The following is an 18,527-nucleotide window of genomic DNA, read 5'->3' as shown; positions in this document are numbered from 1 at the left end:
ATTAGTGATTATTTATTCTCTGCTGGTATTTTAAACTGCATTGTTTTATAACTTGGAATTGCTGTACCTTGGATCTTACGTGAGTACAGCCCCAGCTTTGAAGGCTACATGACAAACCTTAATGATAAAAAGATGAACTTGATTCTTTTTTGAAGGTACCAGACCTAGAGTAGGACGCCGCCACAGTATGGAGAACATGGAACTTATGAAATTAACACCGGAGAAGGTTGGCACTTTTCTGTCTGTCTTGCTGGTGAGATTGCAATGAAGGGATTTGAAGGGTTTAACTTTGACTAGTCATGAATAGTCAGAAGTTTTATACTTTGAAAGAAGTCAGCAGAATGCTGATGTCAGTCATGTCCTCTCTTTAATTAAGAGTTAGGTAAAAGCAGGTCTAGTAATTCTAACTAACAACACTTTTGTCACATAGGCAGCAGTCTGCATTTTACACATACAATGGCTTGTGGCGAGTTTGCTTTATTCCCCTCACAAAGAAGAAAGGATGGGGTCCTGTAACGCATCCAAGGAATTCCTTCCGTGCCCTCTTTAGAAGTGGTTTTAGGGTGCAGCATTGAAGTAATTCAGAGTAAAATTCTTATGCTCAGCTCTTCCGACCATTTTTTCTTTGGTTACAGTCATCTTACAGGCACTTAAAATACATGTTTTCCACTCTGGGATTTCAAGCAGCTTGCAAGCCATTAGGAGTTAAGTAAGGATGCTATTTTAGAAATGCTCAAACTGAGTCACAGATCAGTAAGGTAACTCTTCCCCAAGTTCACAGAGATCTCTTGGTGCTGGGAGTTCCAAATTAAAATCCTCCTATTGAGCTTTGAGAGATTTCCTTCAGATGCTGTTTGCCCTCTACCTAACTATAACTGACTCCAGTCCCACACTACTACAGAGGGGAAAAGAACAATTGTAGTGTATCTAATTCCTGTTTCTTCAAGGGATGCAAAGCCTGCCATTGTGTTTATCAAATAGGAAACTTCATCTCAAAGCTTATGTCTGGGCAGTTGGAACAGCTGAAGTCAGCACTGATGATGCCCAGTAGCCCCTGTGTGCCAACTTAAAGACTGTATGTTTGCTTAGTCCAGAGTGATTCCCCTGCAGGGAACCTCTAAGCTTTTGGCCAATATCAGCTCTCTTTTCTTACTCTTCCTGAATCTATTTAGCTGTCATGTCTTTCAAAATATACAGCCTGTGACAGTCTGTGCCCTAAATACAAAATCCACATGAAGCATTTTAGTGTAAGAAAGTATTAACCTAGTACTGCAGCTTAGCTTTTATGAAGTCTTTTTTGTAGATACTCATGTAGTAGATTCTGAAAATTCATTCCATGAATGTCTTTGATACATAGAACATGAGACATCAGTGGGGTAGTTTGATTGTACAGGATGTCACCTTCCTAGAGCTGTAATCTGTATCCTGATCCCAAGTAAGCCTTTAAAAGAAAACCAATTTGGGAAAGATCTGTGACCGTGTTCACAATTTCAGATCTTGAATCAAGAAAGAAAAGGGGCTTTATTTAACTATTGTAGGAGTTGGTCAGCTGCACGTAAAGCTGTCAAGTTTGAGGATATTTCTGTTTATTTTGGAAGATAATTCAGGTTGATAAAGCTAGCCAGTCTGGTCCTCAGTTAAAATGAGGTAGTTATTCCTCTTTGCTGTTGTGCTGGACTTCAGAAAAGGCCAGTTGAGTCCATAGGGTTGTAGAAGAGTTTGTTTTGCTTTAACACTTTGTAGAACTGTGCATGATTATTATTCTCTTCTTCTTCCCAATTATATTAAATGTTGGGTGGAAAATGCCAGCTGTGTCTGCATGTTAGCCTTCACATTAACAATTCCTGCACTGCAGACAGCAAGGAAACATGCATCTTGTTTGATGAAATACACTCTTTGACCACATTTTAATCAATTGGGTTTAACACTATAGTTCCATTGGTAAGACTGATCTGTAACAGCAGTAACCTGTAACCTGCTTCATGTAACAAAACCTTAATCACAATAGGTCAAATACTAGAACCAAAATAACTAAGTAATGTAAAAGCTGCTTCCATCTGGGAAGGAAGAGCAGCAGCAAGTAAGAGGTAACAGTCCAGGTAATTACCATCAGAAGGCTCAATTTCATGACTCTGTTTTCTTAGGTTCAGAATTGGAACAGTGAGATTCTTGCTAAACAGAAACCACTGGTTGCCAAAGCTTCAGCAAAACTGCATTTTGTAAACCGACTGAAAGGCAAAAAGTACAAAATGGGCAGCACTTCCAAAGTCCTGCAGGACGCCAGTAACTCCATTGAGCATCGACTTCCAAACTCACAGAGGGTAGGTTTGGGGAGCCTTGGAGACTGTAGCTTTTACTAATATTTGTCTGATCAAAATTATGGAAAACACATTCCTGCAGCTGTCTACATCAGTGTTACTTGCAATTTCAGCTTTACACTGTGGCTCTGTAAACCCACGCAGAATTTGCCATTCTCTTCAAGCTTTTCCTATAACTGGAACATTTCTTTTTCTGGTGGGTTTTCTAAAGTTACAGCTCAGGCTGTACATATATTTTATTCCTAGTTGCTTTTAGACCCTCTTTCTCCAAACTTAAAAAAAAATCTATTTTTCTATTTTTTGATTCAGACAGTAGGTGATACTTAACATTTTTTTAGGCTCTTGCACTCATGACAGAAGTCAGGTAAAAATAAAGGAACTGACTCACTTGATCTACCTGAGGAGATAATAGAAACTGTTCATTGCTGGTCTTGTTTTATTCTTTCATGGGCTGCCAGGGTTTTTGGTGGATTGATGGCTGAGGAGGAATAACTCCAGCTGTACTGACCAGAGTATTCTTTCTTTCTGTTTCAGAGCAGGAAACATTTCTCATACATTTTCTCTTCCAAAATGCTTGCCATATTACTGGCAGTTTTCTCTTATAATACTTCCCTGTTTACAGAAATGGGATGGATTTCAGATATGCAAATGCCAAACATTACTGGAATGAAACTGCAGTGCAGTTGTCCTAGTTTTAGAATCAAGTCTTGAGCTCAAAACACCCCTGACTCTTCTCTTCTCTTCAGAAAAACAGTCGAGAGACAATGGCAGATGAAGGGTTCTTTGATCTACTGAGCCGATTCCAGAGCAACAGGATGGATGATCAGAGGTGTTTCTTCCAGGAGAGGACCAGGTTCTCAGCTGCTTCAGTGGCAACACCTTCTACTCCACCTAAAACAATGAGAAAATGTAATTTTTCAAATCTAAAATCCATACCAAACTTCAGTTCCTACCAAATGCTATTTTAACAGTGCATTTGCATACAGACTTACTATGGAAAGGAATTCTTGTCCAGGCTAACTTGTTTTCTTCCTCCTCCCCAGCCTTTTCTACTTCTGTAGTCTCCCCCCACACAGATGAATTTCTGGACCTGCTGGCTAGCTCGCAGAGCCGCCGGCTGGATGACCAACGTGCTAGCTTCAATAATCTACCTGGCCTTCGTCTGAACCAGCACAACAGCCACTCAGTCCTGGGGCACCTCATGGCCAGCAGCAGCAGAGAACTCGATGATGACTTCTTTGATATATTGGTAAAATGCCAGGTAAGGTTTTTCACAAAAATTCTTCACGTTTTGAGTCTTTGGGGATTTGATTTGTCCATCTGATTCAGTTTCTTCAAGTGAGCCACCTTGTTTATCATGTGTTTGAAGATACAAATTGATTTGGCAGATAAGGAAGAACAAAAAAATTCAAATTACCAGACACTGGCTGATTATGAAAAAAATGTGGTCACAGGATCACAGGTCTTCAAAGTCTCCAGAGGAGACTCCACAACCTCTCTGGGGTTCCAGTGCTCTGTGCCCCTCACAGTGAAGTTCCTCTTCATGTTGAGGTGGAACCTCCTGTGCTGTAATTGATATCCATTGCCCCTTGTCATTTTTGGTATTCCTAGCACATGAACCATTTAAAGTAACAAATTCTGGAAAAGCGAAGAAAAACAAGTAGGGGCACTACAAGGTACATGTAAAATGGTGTTAGGAAAGAGTTGAGGTCTAGATCCTTAGCAGAAGGGCACCTTCTATATCAGGAGTCCTCTTAAATGGAAGATTCCAGTATCAAAGGTTTAGTGGTGACAGTGACCATCATTCTAATTGTGCTAATAACTCATAGCAATATACAAGTGAGGTGTCTGGTGGTGAGTTACAGCATGGTATCTATACCAGCTAGGCCAAAACTAAATCACCTCAGGTACTGAGTTCTCCAAAGGTAAAGAAGCATGTGAGCTTGGGTGGGAAGCAGCACCTGGAATTGAGTCTACAATGACTGTTCATCAGCCTGATGAAATACCATGTTCTGGTTTAGTAGCTTGTCTTGTTTACTTCTTGGAGTCAATCAAAGAGTCTAGAGAGGAATAGACTAGATCTTGTCTCTTCCTGGGCAAAAGTAATGCAATTACTGTGTTTATAGAGAAAGGAATGGAAACATTTCATCCTCTCAATCATTATCATTACAGGTGCTATGGCTTTACACAGAAGCACAAAATGGTGACTTTTTGAAATTTTTTGTCTCAAAGATGACTCTGTCTGAAGTCCACCTACCTCTGAAAGCCAGGCTTTTCCTGAAGGGTCCATTTTCCCCTCCAGCTAGCTCTGCAGCCACTTGTTGCTGTTAAGAAACACTTGTAAGCTACAGCAAAGGAGCTGCTCTCCCCAGCCAGACCTCGTGCCATAGGCTGATGCTTGTGAAACCTGAGCAGGAGGGAGTAGCTGTGTGGAAGGCACACAGAAACCCTCTCCAAAATGTTAGGGAACTGTTCTGTACCGTGGTGGTTAAACCCTACCAGTCTTTTGAGTCTCTCAGTATGGCCTTTCCAAGTCTGACAAACAGCACAGCCATTTTGTACTTCCTGCATAAGGCAGACAAGCATTTCTGTTGTGGAGACTGGAACTACCATCTATTAACGCTAAAATTCTCCTGGAGAAAGGACACAAATCCCTTTCTGCAATATGCATAAGTATTAAATTGTGTATGTGGCTGTTTTCAGATACATGTGGACAGGTGTCTTGGAGGAACCATTTTAGCTGCATTTACACTCTTAACTTTGTAATTTCATCTGGGAAGTTTACCTTGCCCCAGAACTTACCCATTCAATCCTCCTTGTAAGAAAAAGCTTTAAACCTGAAAACAAAAGCTTTTAGTGATTTTTCATGTGTATTATTCACTTGTTTTACAATATAATCCTGTAGATAATGCAGCTTTATTGCTTGCTCTCTCTGTAGGGTTCCAGACTGGACGATCAAAGATGTGCTCCTCCATCATCTGCGAAGGGAGCAACTGTACCAGATGAGGATTTTTTCAGCCTAATTGTGCGATCACAAGCTAAGAGAATGGATGAACAGAGAGTCCATTTACCCTCAGCTATAAAGGGACCAAGTTCTAGCTGAAGGAAGGTGGCAGTGCGCACTGTACAGCAGCATCTTAGGTATCATTTTTGTTTGCAGGAAAACCAGACATGGCCTTTTTACAGAAGACTGCACTTAGTGCTTTTTGTCCCCTTTCTAATAATTTTTGGTATAAATAGCAGCAGCACTGCACTCGTGACTGGTAGCTACGGCTAGTGGCAGCTGCTCTTAGCAGTGATTTGAGACAACAATCTAGTCCCTCTAGTCTAAGAATTTTAATATGGATTTTTTTTTTTCCTGTCAAGGAATTCTCATTGCTGATATATGAATTCTGTGCCCATCTACATCTAGTGCAGGGCCTAAATTTGTACATTCTTTTTAAAGGAAATGTGATTATTTTTTGTTCTTTGTATCATCCTGCAAAAAGGGCCTGTTTGCTTTTATACTTTTTTTTTTTAATAAAAGAAAGAGATAAATAGCTTCAGTACTTTGTCTTTATTTCTCCCAATCTGTTTTTGCAATAATTTTTATTAAAAACCCCTCAACTACCAGTATTAATGGTTTCATTTAAAAAACAGGGGTTTGGTACTATTAACTGAAGTGTTTCATGTATTAGTGCAGTTTTACCATCAGGAAACTTCTTAATGAAGGTCTTCTTGGTTTTAAGTAAGAGCTGCCAGTGCTGTTCTGTAGTTGGTACATGCCCACCACCAGCAGTAAGTAGTGCATGCACCAGGGAATCATAGGGGTGGTAGGTACTTGGCAGGGACTACCACAGTCCTTAGGTAATTCCTGCAGTAAATGAATGTAACTGTTATAAATAGTCAATGGCTGCATGCATGCTGCTGGGCCCCAACTGCTTCTCCTTCACTTGGTAAGGATGTGCCATGCTGGGGTAGCTCTTGGAAACCCTGAAAGCTACATGTTGGTTTAAGTGTGCGTATCTTGCATTAGAAGCCACTGATCTAAAAGCTGGCAGTTTGTTCACTTTAGGTATTTATAAACTATACCAGTTTTTAATTGAACTATATTAGCTCTAGAGAAAAATCTACAACTGCATTTTAGCTTCAGAGTAAAATGTCAGTGTAAGATTAATTAAATAGGCTCTACAGAACTAAAACTGTTTTAGAGATAATAATGTTTTACAATATTCTCTTGCAGTATTTTAGCACTGGAATTTGATTACTACTGAAACTATCCTCTTTCTACTTCTTAGAAGTGACAAAATACTCTCTTCCAAACCTAAGTGCTGATCTTCAGTATTTTCACTTAGTGCTTCATATTTCCTGTTCAGCTTTGAATCATCAAAAAAACCACATCTGATATTTCAGCTTCTCAGTCCCCTGAAAACTATTAAACTAGAAGAAAATCATCAAGCTATCCTAGAAATATGCTGACCAGCAGCCATTCTATTTAAAACTGATTTTAAGGCATTTAAACAAAAAGATAGTCCTGAGACTTCTAGCTGAGCTGCAATTACCCTTATATGAATTACAGGAGTATTAGGAACTCTGTTCAGGCTGTTTGACGGTTACCTGATTCAGCTTATGGTAGCTAGATCAGAGTGTCAGTGCTTTCCCACCACAGATGATCTAGTTTTAGACAGAACGTGTTAGACAAAGTGGATTTCAGACAAGCAGCAACATCCCCACACCTGTTTTCTTGGCCAGATTTACTTGTGGGGTTCCAGAAACAGTATGGATACTCTGTCTCTCTGTTTTAAAGCCCCTACTTTATACCTGTGCCTATTACTGCTCTGGCCAAAGATGAGAGTTCTGTCAGCTTACTGACACTCTCTTCTCTACATTTGATAATTAGAGCAGAGCTAGCAACTACATGACTACTAAAGATTAGACAAAACTTACAGCAGAGCTTGGGGCTTCCTTAGTCTCCTTCCTGTGAGTCATGTGAAATCTTGGTTTTCGTCTCTTCATGTGGTTCCACTGTGTAACTTTTCCCTTCTAGGTCTTTATTAGGATCACAACTTCCTTCAGTCTCTTGCTCTGCTTTGCCTGTCTCCTGTTTCTGCTGCTCAAGTGCTTGTTCTTCAGTAAGTTTTTCAGCTGTGATAGTTTCTAGTCTACAAACTTCAGGCTCAGTGTGCCATCTCTTCTGTAAAAATTAATAATAAGCTATTAATCACCCAATCTAAAAGCGATGACATTTTTTGCTTCAGGTGCATCTCAGCTCAAGGGCAGAACTTCCCCAAAGCACAACTGCTATCTATCTTTCTTTCTTTGGGAAAACAGCGCGTGTAAATTGTACAATCTGGAGTAGAAGTCTGCTTTTAATTTTCAGTAGTCTACAGAAAAGTCAGTGCTGCTTTTTTCTCCTGCTTTTCTTCTAAGAGTAGTCATGTTGCCCAGGCTGACCTAAGTCCTGATCTCTCAAAACAGAAGCTAGTTTTTACTAAAAAGAGTTATAACTTAGTGCCATTTCCTGCCACAGTTGGCCACTGCACAGTATTTTTCCAGAACAAAACACACCCACGACCAAACTACACACCAAGACCCAACACTACCGAAGTGGTCCGTACAGGAACAGGTACTTTAACTCCTCTCTCCCCAGAATTTGGGTTAAGCTTTCTGTTTAAACATGGTATAACAAATGACACTGAAATCTATTACATTTAATCCCAGCTCAGAGAGCACCAGGACTAACATACACCAGGTTCTGGTTGGCGAGACTCTTCTACTTGCGTGTTTGGCTCATCACTTGAATGCGGAATGCCAGGACTTCTGCCATTTCCTGGTCTCACAGGAGCATCTCCTCTGTCATGTGGTCCTCTGTGAACATAAGGAAGCTGCTGCAGATAGTAGCTGTCTGATCTACTCCTATCACTCTGGCCAAAGTCTATTTTCTCCTGTTGACTGTCAGGTGGAGGAAGACTTCTCTGAGAAGATGCCAAGTATCTTAGCATAGACACTGATGATCCTGCACCGTAGAAGAAAGCCTGGGCAAGGAAAAAAAACCCCAAACCCACAAAACACCAAATGAGTAAATGCTAAGTATTTGCAGCTTCTAGTTCTCACACATCTAAAAAACACTGAGAGGAAAACTCAGGGCTACAGTAACATCTGATCTTTCTGCTCATATGGTCTGACCATACCACAGAAACTGTCAGAGTGGATGCACTTCATCTTTGGTACTACAATAAAGATGTTGAAGGCTCTAACTCGGGGCTTTTGTGTGCAAAATGTCATCAGAAAGAAGCAAGGAACTAATCTGCAGTAAGCTGTCAGTCTAGGACTTTAGGCAGTTTAATGCTGTTGTATCCCACTTGAAGACTGGAGAAGTGTGGTCTAAATACAAGGGTACCTGTTTTATTTCTAAACCAACTGTACTACAACAATTTGTGTCAAGAAAACTTCCCTTGCAGAAATAATTTCACCTGTGCTACTATACCAGTAGTACAAGTATGAAATAAATATTTAAATGTAATGGTCTATTATTATAAATTGACATATAAAAAAATAAAACTGAGTTTTAAAACATAAGATAAATGTATACAAACCACAACAGCCAGAGCCATCATAATCAGCACTGGAACCTGCAGAAGAAATGGTATCTCCTTCATGAGTGCTTTGATGAATTCACCAATACCTTGTCCTACATGCTCCAAAGGCTCAGTTACAAAGTTGGTGAAAGTGATTGCCAGCGCCTAGAAGAACACAAACAGAACACTATTGGTGTCACTGCCTACACACACACACACAGGAGCAGTCTCTCCAGGCCTGGCAGATACCTTTGTCGGTGGAACCAACAAAGCAGGGTTCACTAGTAGAGTTTCATAGTATTTCTGACAGGGATCGTCCTGAAATGTCCATTTACTTCTGAGCCACTCTGTAGTCAAAGCAGAAACACATTTTTACTACTGTAAAAGACACAGATTTTATGAGAGCGTAGTACTACAGAAAGTAGAAATTCAGTTACAGATGGAAGACAACTCTTCCAGATATGGTTCACAGCTCAGATTTGGTTTTTAAACCTCTGAACGAGCTTGGCAGTGTAGTTTATCTAGTCATGGGGATGCAACAAGGACAGGGGAGGCTGGAAATAAAGAGAAGAAACTGATGTTTTCTCCATGTTTAGCCAAGAAAATTCTTTTATGAGATAAACTCAGTCCCTAGGAGCCTCAGAAGAAAAGTAAGTCTGGTCTGTGGGAATTACATTTTGTCCACAGCTACTGAAACAAATAACTGAGTGTTACTACTCATCTGCCAGGCTGCAAGTGGATTAAAAATGTATATTCTGCTTGCTAGGATTCAAGGAACTATTGTAGCAGGTAGTGTTACTCCTTAAGGGAACTTTTAAGCTATAAACAACAAATTTATGACATCAATGTTTTGAGTAGTTTGATTTTAGTGCAACACAAATACAAACCATTGAAATTTGAATCATAGAATCAAGAAGGTTGGAAGAGACCTCAAAGATCATCGAGTCCAACCTGTCACCCTAAACCTCATGACTATCTAAACCATGGCACCAAGTGCCACGTCCAATCCCCTCTTGAACACCTCTAGGGATGGTGACTCCACCACCTCTCTGGGCAGCCCATTCCGATGGCCAACCACTCTCTCTGTGAAGAACTTTCTCCTCACCTCCAGCCTAAACCTCCCCTGGTGCAGCTTGAGACTGTGTCCTCTTATTCTGCTGCTGGTTGCCTGGGAGAAGAGACCAACCCCCTCCTGGCTACAACCTCCCTTCAGGTAGTTGTAGACAGCATAGACATACACAGAGCAGTCACCTGTGGTGGCGTTTGTGAGAATGGTGAAAAATGCAGTGGGGCCCAATCCAGCCAGTGCCACTACCATGAGCTGAAATATAAACTAACAGAGCAGTCTGCCAGGAAGTGGTCATGGCCACAGCTGGACCAGAATGGCCTTGATCTGCCCAGCCAGTGGCTATATATTGAAAAGTTTGTACATGGTTTAATTCACTTTCGCACAGCCTACCTCCCTCAAGTCTTCTTATTCTAACAGGTGGCGTTTTCCCCAACTGCCTTTCCAATGCACTTCAAAGCTACAGCACTTTGTTATCCCTACTCCCATCCTTTCTCACGCGATTTGAGGTACATCACTCACTCACCTCTGAGGCTCCCACACAGACATGAAGGACATTTAAACACTCCGTTCCCTACTCCCTTTGGGTTCCCACAATCACAGTCAAAAATACACAATGAGAAGACCAGAGCAAGCACCCTTTAGGAGCAGCCACTGTTCGTCTCCCAGCTAGAGCACTGGATAACAAATAACTAACAAAACCAAAAGAATCAGCTTTTTTTGTAAAAGTAACACCAGAGTGAAACAGTTACAGATAATAAATTCTGAAGCCCATTGTACTCACAAGGCCTGGCAGATGCAAGAATTAAAAATTTCCCAAAACCAAGATGGTTTCTTGAACTCTACCCTCCTCTCTTCTATAAATGACATGGAATGGTCTTGGGGTAGTGGCGCTGGGGAAGCATTCATGGGTGAAGTTATAATGAAAGGAAGGAACACCATGACATGCTCCAAGCAGATTTGTGATCAGCTCACCCTCCCAAGGCTTAGGAAAACCCAGTCTTGTGGAACAGAAAAAAAGGTAAAACCGTGGAATCGTTTGTTGCTGCAGAAAATTCAGTGCAGTACTCGTGAAGAAATGAGAGTATTCTTGGGTACTGAGTACACTGACTGTACATACTGTGACAAAGCAATGAAACAGGTATTTACCAATAAGACCATCCCTCCAGTCCAGCTTCTCAGCACAGACGTTATCAAACTGCCCCATTTTTGCAATGTCTGCTTGATGCTGCGCAAAGGCTCGCTGCAGGAGAAGAGGAGGTTCTTGTGAAACAGAAACCAAGGTGGTACTGGGCAGAACACCTCTGTCCCTGCAGCTCTGCACCCCAGCTCATGATGTTTGCTCTTGGTTCGGGACAATTACCTGGGTAGATCTATATTTGGTACCTAAACAATTTAACAGAGTTAAGTTCGAAGTACTTCCAGGGAACAGATTAAAAGCCACCAATGTGGCCATCCCTGAGCTGTTCTCCAAATGGAGCTTGAATTACCCAACGAGCCAACTCCAACATTGAAAGATGTAAATTCAGAGCAAATCTGGCAACATCCAGTTTCCCTACAATGTTTCTGGATTAAGAAACAGCTACTGCCATGCACTTACTCATCAAAACATCAGGATGTTCTCTTATGTTTTAAAGAATTCCCACTAACAAATACCTCTATTGATTACGATTTTGCCTGCCAGTTTGCAACTTGTAATCAAATAGAAAAAATTAAAGTCAATCTGCTAAAAAGCTGCCATTCTTCACTGATGGAGCCCAAGTCAGCACAGCAGCCTCAACCTTCAAGAGCAGCACACCACTATTCCTGGCTCTGACCAGCTGCAGTTAAATTCTGCTGACAAGATTCAAGGACTAAGGTCTTGTATTTGGGCTGTGACCTAGTGGCATAAGCTGCTCCTCATGAAAAATCAACACTGTTGTACCGTCAGCTACTTTGTCACCATTAATGAAGCATTTCTCTCTAGTCTGTGATGTGTTATGTAGTTTCCATCAGAGAATCCTGAGAAAGAAAACACTCCCCACAATGTGTTTCCCTAAGACTTTTCTAGCATGCTGCTTCAGCGTTCACGTCTCCCTTCCAGTTCTACTGCTTTATGAATTGTGTGCAGCTCTGCAGCAGGGTGTGAGCTGGCAGGGTTTCTTTGGTCCTTTAACCCTAGCATCCAACCCTTTGTTTATTTTGTGGTCAGTTACTGCTTTACATAAGCTATCTAAAGAAACTAAACCTTAACTCCTTCACACAGCATTAGGTTTGTGGTTCGTCTCGATCTCAAAACTGTTTTACAACATAATTCTATCACTCTGCAAGTGTAAACGTTTAAGCCTAAAAGCCATTAAAATTTCACAACTTACCTTGTACAAGTAAAGCCAATTCCACACAAAACTGATGAGAAAACTTATTAATAAAAGACGTTTTAGCTGAACAAACCAATGAATACGTGTCCACAGCTCTGTAGCTATTACAACTACACCACAAACTAAGCACAAGAGTAGCTGAAAAAGAAAACAGGAAAAAAAAAAAATTACACTCCAGATCTGGGATTTTCCCAAGTTTAGTGCCAGTACACATGAAGGAACTTCCCACTTCTGTTTTCACTAGCACCAGTTACACAAATTATTAGAGATCCTCAGCTCAACACTTTACCATCCCATTTTAAAGAAGGTGACATGTTCTCCTCTCCAAGTTTTTCCACAAAAATTCAGAAAAACTTCTGACCTGGAAGACCTCTAATATACACTCATCTCAATATAAATATATTTCAGCTCCTGAAGAAGCCAACAGCTTCAGCATCTATTTGAACAAGAGAGAAATCTGGAAAATCTGCAATGCACAAGCTGTCAGTAAAGCACTAGAGTCTAATGAGTCACACAACACAGACAGAAAAGCCAGGAGGTAAAAAAAGCAAGCACACCAGAAATAAACCACATAGCCACAGTAAGAAAAAGATGACCACAGGAACAAAAAACTTGAATTGTTACTTTAAGTGAATACATCTCCTCTACTTTAAATAACTGTGAACCCAAGAGTGACTCACTGCAGGTATGATGGAAAGAACTGCTTTATGTGTGGTGTTAAGATGGTAATAGTCATTGACTTGCACACAAACTAGAAAAATCAAATTAAAAAAAAAAAAAAAAAAAGGCCAACCAAAAAAGGTCATTCTCTTACCAGAAACATATTATATAGATCAATTCCAAAAGTGTCTTCAAATCTCCAGTGCCAAGCTTCATAATTATGCGGCTTAAAATTAATCAAAATATCACTAAGTGCATCATCCACAGCACCTGACTGCCAAGTTTCCTCATTGATAAACTTGAGGATCTCCATGTATGTCTGTTTCGTAAGGATGATCTCAGCATCATAATGGACATCGTCCACATTTTCCTCAGGCTAAATTAAAAACAAAACGATGGTTAAAAGCTGCTTATTTGGAACTAGAATGGTTTGAAATTAGAGAAGAGAAGACTTAGGTTGGAGAACAAGTTCTTTACCATGAGGTAAGATGGTGGAACACTGGAACAGGTTGCCCAGGGTGGTAGTTGAAGCCCCACCCTTAGAGAGAGAGCTCAAGAGGGCTCTGAACAACCTGATCTAATGGAGGATGCCCCTGCTCACTGCAGGGCGCTTGGACTAGACGACCATTGGAGGTCCCTTCTGACCCAAACCGTTCTATGATTCTATGCTTTGAAAGCTGTATCTGCAGGCAAAAACCTGCTTATATACCCTCACGAAATACCAGCACCTTTTAGAAGCAGACTGCAGGATGAAGACATGAAACAAGGAGCATGCTATGATTCTGTAATATTTTTTTCATTTTCTAAACAATATAAACCATGAATTCACTGACTGGTACTTTTTCAGTTCTATAGCAAAACCTAAAAAACGAAGCTATTAAAATTTTAGAACCACTTCTCATTAACAAGTGACAATTATGAATGTGCTTGCTATGTGTGCCCTGACCATGGCTGAACAACACAGATAGAATCTATCAAATACTGAAATAAGAAACATAACATTGCTAAGTATAATGGGTTTTGTTAAGTATTTATTTTGCTTACTTCTAAAAATTTATTCCTCTGCCTCTGAATAGGTAAAACAAACCTCCAAAGACAACAAAAAGAAAATAACAAGATGAATCTCATATGCAGACTGTAATAAGCTACTACTCCTACATGGTTAATGTGATGCAGCCTAAAACAAAGGCCTAAAAGGTCAACCTGGAGCACTGTGTCCAGCTCTGGAGTCCTTAATATAGGAAGGACATGGACGTGCAGCAAGTCCAGACAAGGGCCATAAAAAACGATCAGGGGGCTGAAGGACTTCTGTTATAAAGCCAAACTGAGGGAGCTGGCATTGTTCAGCCTGGAGAAGGCCTAATTGCCACCTTCTAGCACCCTGAAGGGGGCCTGCAAGAAGGCTGGAGAGGGACTGTTTACAAAAGCCTGTGGTGACAGGATGAGAGACAATGGTTTGAAATGAGAGTAGATTTAGACTGGATGTCAGGAACAAGTTCCCTACAATGAAGATGGCTGAGCACTGGAACATGTTTGCCCAGGGAGGTAGTTGAGGCCCCATCCCTAGAGATACTCAAGGTGAGGCTCAACATGGCTCTGGGTGACCTGATCTAGTTGAGGATGTCCCTGCTTACTGCAGAGAAGTTTGGACTGGATGACCTTTAGAGGTCCCTTCCAACCCAGGTGATTCTATGATTCTATGAACTGAGCACGGTATTCCTATAGCTGTGTCCAACAAGAGGTACTTAGATACATCCTCTGAATTCCTGTGGTCTCCCTTCAGAGACTTGACAGATCAAACACCAAGTGGCCCTCCAAGCAAATGCTGCTAACTGGCAGAACACTGCACATACACACTTCTGTCATTTTGTCCTTTGCAATCCACTGCCTTTCATTTTACTTTTCATTTCAAGTATGCCAGAATAACTAATCAATACATGGCAACTCTAAAAACACGCTTAAAGCAGCAAGCATGAGTTCTAATTAATTCTCAACAACTGCTCAAATACTTACCAGGCCAAGTTTTCCAGCTTCATTTAAAATCTTGTTCAAGTATCTCTTAAAAATATAAAAGCTACGGTTTTGGTGTGATTTGGCACTCCTCTTCTCACAGTCTGCAACCTGTGGTGCAAAGATGCTTTGGTCATGTCTTGTTCAAAGGAGAAGAAACCCTACCTGCAGATGAAGCTCAGGGTGAAGTGAGGCACATGTTCAGGTGAGCAACAAGCCTGTGTTTAGCACACCAGGTAACAAGCCTAGGCAGCTGCTGAAGATGCTGCTTTCTAGTGGACTGGCCACTACTGGAGACTTCAGATCTGCTAATAGTGCAGTTGGGATACTAACCTCAGTCTGACTAGGAAAAACAAAAGACAAGATCAAGATCTCCTTAAACTATGCTTACATTTAAACACCCCACCCGCCCCCAGTATAAAGTGCTAGGAACTAAAACCACTAAAATTACATATCCCATTGGGTCTCCAGATGGCTGAGGGAAGTGTGAGCCCTGGCAGCCCCACAAGCGTTATTGCATCCTCCTGATCTCGCAGGAAGCAGCTGTGTAGAGTCTCAGGGTGGCTTCTGAGAACTGCAGCCCTGCACACCATGGTCAGCCACAAACATGTTCTCTATGCTCACAACCCACCCCTTACAACCCAACAAAACTGAACAGCTCGGAAACAAAACAGAACATGTTTCTTAGCTGTTGGCAGCATGGTGTAACATCAACACCATGTTTAAACTGCTGACTCTGGACAGAAGCACATAGCTCCTATCAACTTCTGTTACTCTGTAAAATGTTTTAGGAAAGAGACCTTGGTAGGCAGTACAGCAGTCTGGAAGTTCCCATTACTTCCTGTGTTCGGAACAAAGAGGTTCTCCCTACATAATGCATGGTGTCTCACACATTAAGCCAGCAGTTCTCCTGTTCTGTACTATCCAGAAAAGCATCATCAGAAAGCACTAACTATACGAGGCTGGAGAATATTCTGAAGTTCCATAACAAACCTTCTGTTGCAAGGCATCTAATTCCCTAGAACAACTTGATAGGACTTCAGTGCTGACCACATCCATGTTCTTATCCTGAGAGTCATGATAGTTTCCCTAAAGGAAAAACATATTTTCAGAATCACAGAATTGGATCAGTATGTGATACTACACTTCGGTAATCAGATCACTTTAAAAGAAGCAGAGGAGCTAAAACCTGAGTGTTTGCTGTCGATATATTCCCAGTGATACTCTGGCTGCCTCTCTGCTGTTATTTTAGGATCCAAATGAACAACTGCTTTAAATCTAAATGCAAGCTGCCTTCAGAAGGTGAAGCCTTGTCCTATCCTCCCCCCATCTGCCCTTTCCCCTCCTGAGTGTTGGCAAGCCATGCAGTACACGAGATTAGATAATCAAACTGGCTAAAAACTGACTTAGCAAACAAAGGAGCTGTTTTCAGCCAGATAAATTCCCAGTCCAGCTGCCACGCAGCCACCCAGACTGAAAGTAAACACAAAGGCCTGCTCTGGGTTGCATGCCTTTCTTCTCATGCTCCCTTCTCACTCTTCAACAGCCATTTTTTTCTGTTAATTGCTCAGACTTCGTTGTAGCAGTGCTTCTATGCAACCAGGTGAGTGCACTGAAGAAAGACTCCAAAAGTATGTGCAATACCACTGAAATCAATGAACCCAGGCTAATACAAAGTTTGGTTTTGAGGACTCTGATGGCCCACACAGCCTGTCTACCCAAAAATCTCTCAATGAAGAAGAGAGAATACATTTTGAGAAGATGGATTAACCCAAAGCAGTCATTTTTCTTAAGATGTGGTTCTATTTCTGTGGGAGACAACAGGAAAACTCCCAACATATTTTTCACAAAAGCTGAAGCAGTTGGGCACCAAGCTTAAATGCTCCAAAGCTTTTTGCTGAATTTTAAGGATGCTGCTAACTATTTGGTGGACTTGGGACAGGTGGAGGCTATGGAGCAACTTTGTGGAGAGAAATAATGCAGTTTGAATTTAAGCTTCATAAAATTCTTCTGAAGAGTTAAAACAGTTATTATTCAAGACTGCAAAACCAAACTTGAAAGCTGAAGAATGACAAAATTAAACTTGCCTGTTCAACCCATCACAATCTACGGTGCCATGTGTGCACGTGTATCAAATAAGCGAAGTACATCCCATGACAGATGCAGAGTCCACCTTTCATACAAGGCAACCAAGAGAACTCCCCTTGTTAAAACTACCTTTCCTTATTTCATCTTCTCCTTCATGAATTATTAACAGTACATCACTCCATCCCTACTCTGATCTTCCTTCCAGCATTAAAAAACACCACAGGCGTTCCCAATACCTTCACACAGCACGTGGAGTTTACTGACAAGTGAACCTTGTCAGTAAAAGGCCCTGAGCTAATTATCTACAATAATATAGAGAGCTATTATTTTTTCTTTGCAATTTCACCAATGGACACAACACTTTTCTGTTTATAGACTGAGATGTAAACGCATCAGACCTTAATGAGGCTATAATTGTACCATTTTCAAATGTCACAATTCATGGGCAACCTTTCAACAGCACATGGCTGAAGGATTGTTTAGGAGAGACACCTATTAATGCACTCTTTCTTTTCCTACCTTGTAAGGTCTCCTCATTGTTCCTGATGCTGCATCATAATTGAGCATATCAGTGGGGTCGATCCATTCATCATCTGGAGCTTTACCACTCCCTAGTAGCACAATTGCACACAATACCAAAGGAAAGAGCATCCTATATCACTAAATACAACGAGAGATGCAGGTATTTAGTTCAGAATCTCACATACTGTGCAAAAAAACGTAAACCGTCTTACAACATGAAAAATGCCTCCTCTGGTGTTGTTTCTAAACTCAACTCTCCATTAAGGAAGTTAAAGTTCACTTCTCCCTCCCCCCTCGAAGAAAGCACCGGCAAGAACATGCAACAATTATGCTGTATCGTACGACTGGATCAACGCAACTTGCTGTAGTTATCAGCAGGTGTAGCGCAGAGTTCAGCATTGCCATAAATACGATAAAAGAGCACAGAACTGCTGCAGGCTTTGACACATGGTTCCGGCACCACAGAAGCCTTCCTGGCACGCCTTGCCGAGGCCGTGAGGCTGTTCCCGCCCTGCCTGGGCACCAAGGTGCTGCTCCGACAGGCCACCCGCCCCACTTCCCGCGGCCTCGGACACCGCCTGCTCCGAGCTGCGGCCGCGCACCGCTCCGCCTCTCTGGAGCTACAGGCCGTACCTCGTAAGCATTGAAGCTGCAACAAAAGGGAAAACGCCAGAGGCTACCCCCACTTCGCTTTCGCCATATTTATCTCAGGCACTAACGCCACGCTCCCAGAAGACAGGGGGCGGCTCCAGCCCTTGCCTCACTCCCACCCGTTCTCCTCGCCCCTTCACGGCAGCTAACGCGCCAGGGCCCGGATAAGGCGTGGGGCCGCACCCACGCCGCGGCCCCCAGCGAGGCCACGCAGCCGAGGGCCTGTCCGCGGTCCATGCTCCAGCTCCGAGCCCTCGGTACCTGCACGGCCGCAGCCAGCCTCGCCGTGTTTACTCAG

At 41.8% G+C, this 18,527-nt stretch overlaps 2 protein-coding genes across 2 annotated transcripts in view; one reads left to right on the top strand and one right to left on the bottom strand.

The window, feature by feature from the left end:
- The window catches only part of GPSM2 (G protein signaling modulator 2), a 17,413-nt gene extending 11,756 nt beyond the window's left edge, over positions 1 to 5,657 (top strand). Inside the window, exons 10-14 of the mRNA XM_054384514.1 lie at positions 156 to 226; positions 2,145 to 2,321; positions 3,065 to 3,227; positions 3,362 to 3,579; positions 5,257 to 5,657. Coding sequence (XP_054240489.1) covers positions 156 to 226; positions 2,145 to 2,321; positions 3,065 to 3,227; positions 3,362 to 3,579; positions 5,257 to 5,421 — 794 coding nt within the window. The 3' untranslated portion in view covers positions 5,422 to 5,657. The remainder of the gene's footprint in view (positions 1 to 155; positions 227 to 2,144; positions 2,322 to 3,064; positions 3,228 to 3,361; positions 3,580 to 5,256) is intronic.
- Positions 3,172 to 18,527, bottom strand: CLCC1 (chloride channel CLIC like 1). The gene is made up of 12 exons (XM_054384515.1): positions 18,491 to 18,527; positions 17,576 to 17,716; positions 15,962 to 16,057; positions 14,972 to 15,079; positions 13,113 to 13,334; positions 12,296 to 12,436; positions 11,091 to 11,184; positions 9,125 to 9,222; positions 8,894 to 9,040; positions 8,045 to 8,332; positions 7,245 to 7,491; positions 3,172 to 3,209 (listed from the first exon to the last, which is right to left on the bottom strand). Exons 2-11 carry the CDS (start codon positions 17,705 to 17,707, stop codon positions 7,264 to 7,266), a joined length of 1,554 nt encoding a protein of 517 aa, XP_054240490.1. The 5' UTR covers positions 17,708 to 17,716; positions 18,491 to 18,527; the 3' UTR covers positions 3,172 to 3,209; positions 7,245 to 7,263.

Source organism: Indicator indicator, chromosome 10, assembly GCF_027791375.1.
Source record: "Indicator indicator isolate 239-I01 chromosome 10, UM_Iind_1.1, whole genome shotgun sequence".
NCBI classification, from domain to species: Eukaryota; Metazoa; Chordata; class Aves; order Piciformes; family Indicatoridae; genus Indicator; species Indicator indicator.
Note: the sequence above shows the minus strand (reverse complement) of the source record. Positions and strands in the feature narration are given on the sequence as shown.

Coding starts and splice junctions, on each gene's coding strand:
- CLCC1 (XM_054384515.1), bottom strand. CDS start 17,707: ATGCTCTTTCCTTTGGTATTGTGTGCAATTGTGCTACTAGGGAGTGGT. Junction 15,080..15,961: donor TAGATGCCTTGCAACAGAAG/GTTTGTTATGGA, acceptor TTTGCACCACAG/GTTGCAGACTGTGAGAAGAG. Junction 13,335..14,971: donor AAGCTGGAAAACTTGGCCTG/GTAAGTATTTGA, acceptor TTTTTAATTTAG/CCTGAGGAAAATGTGGACGA.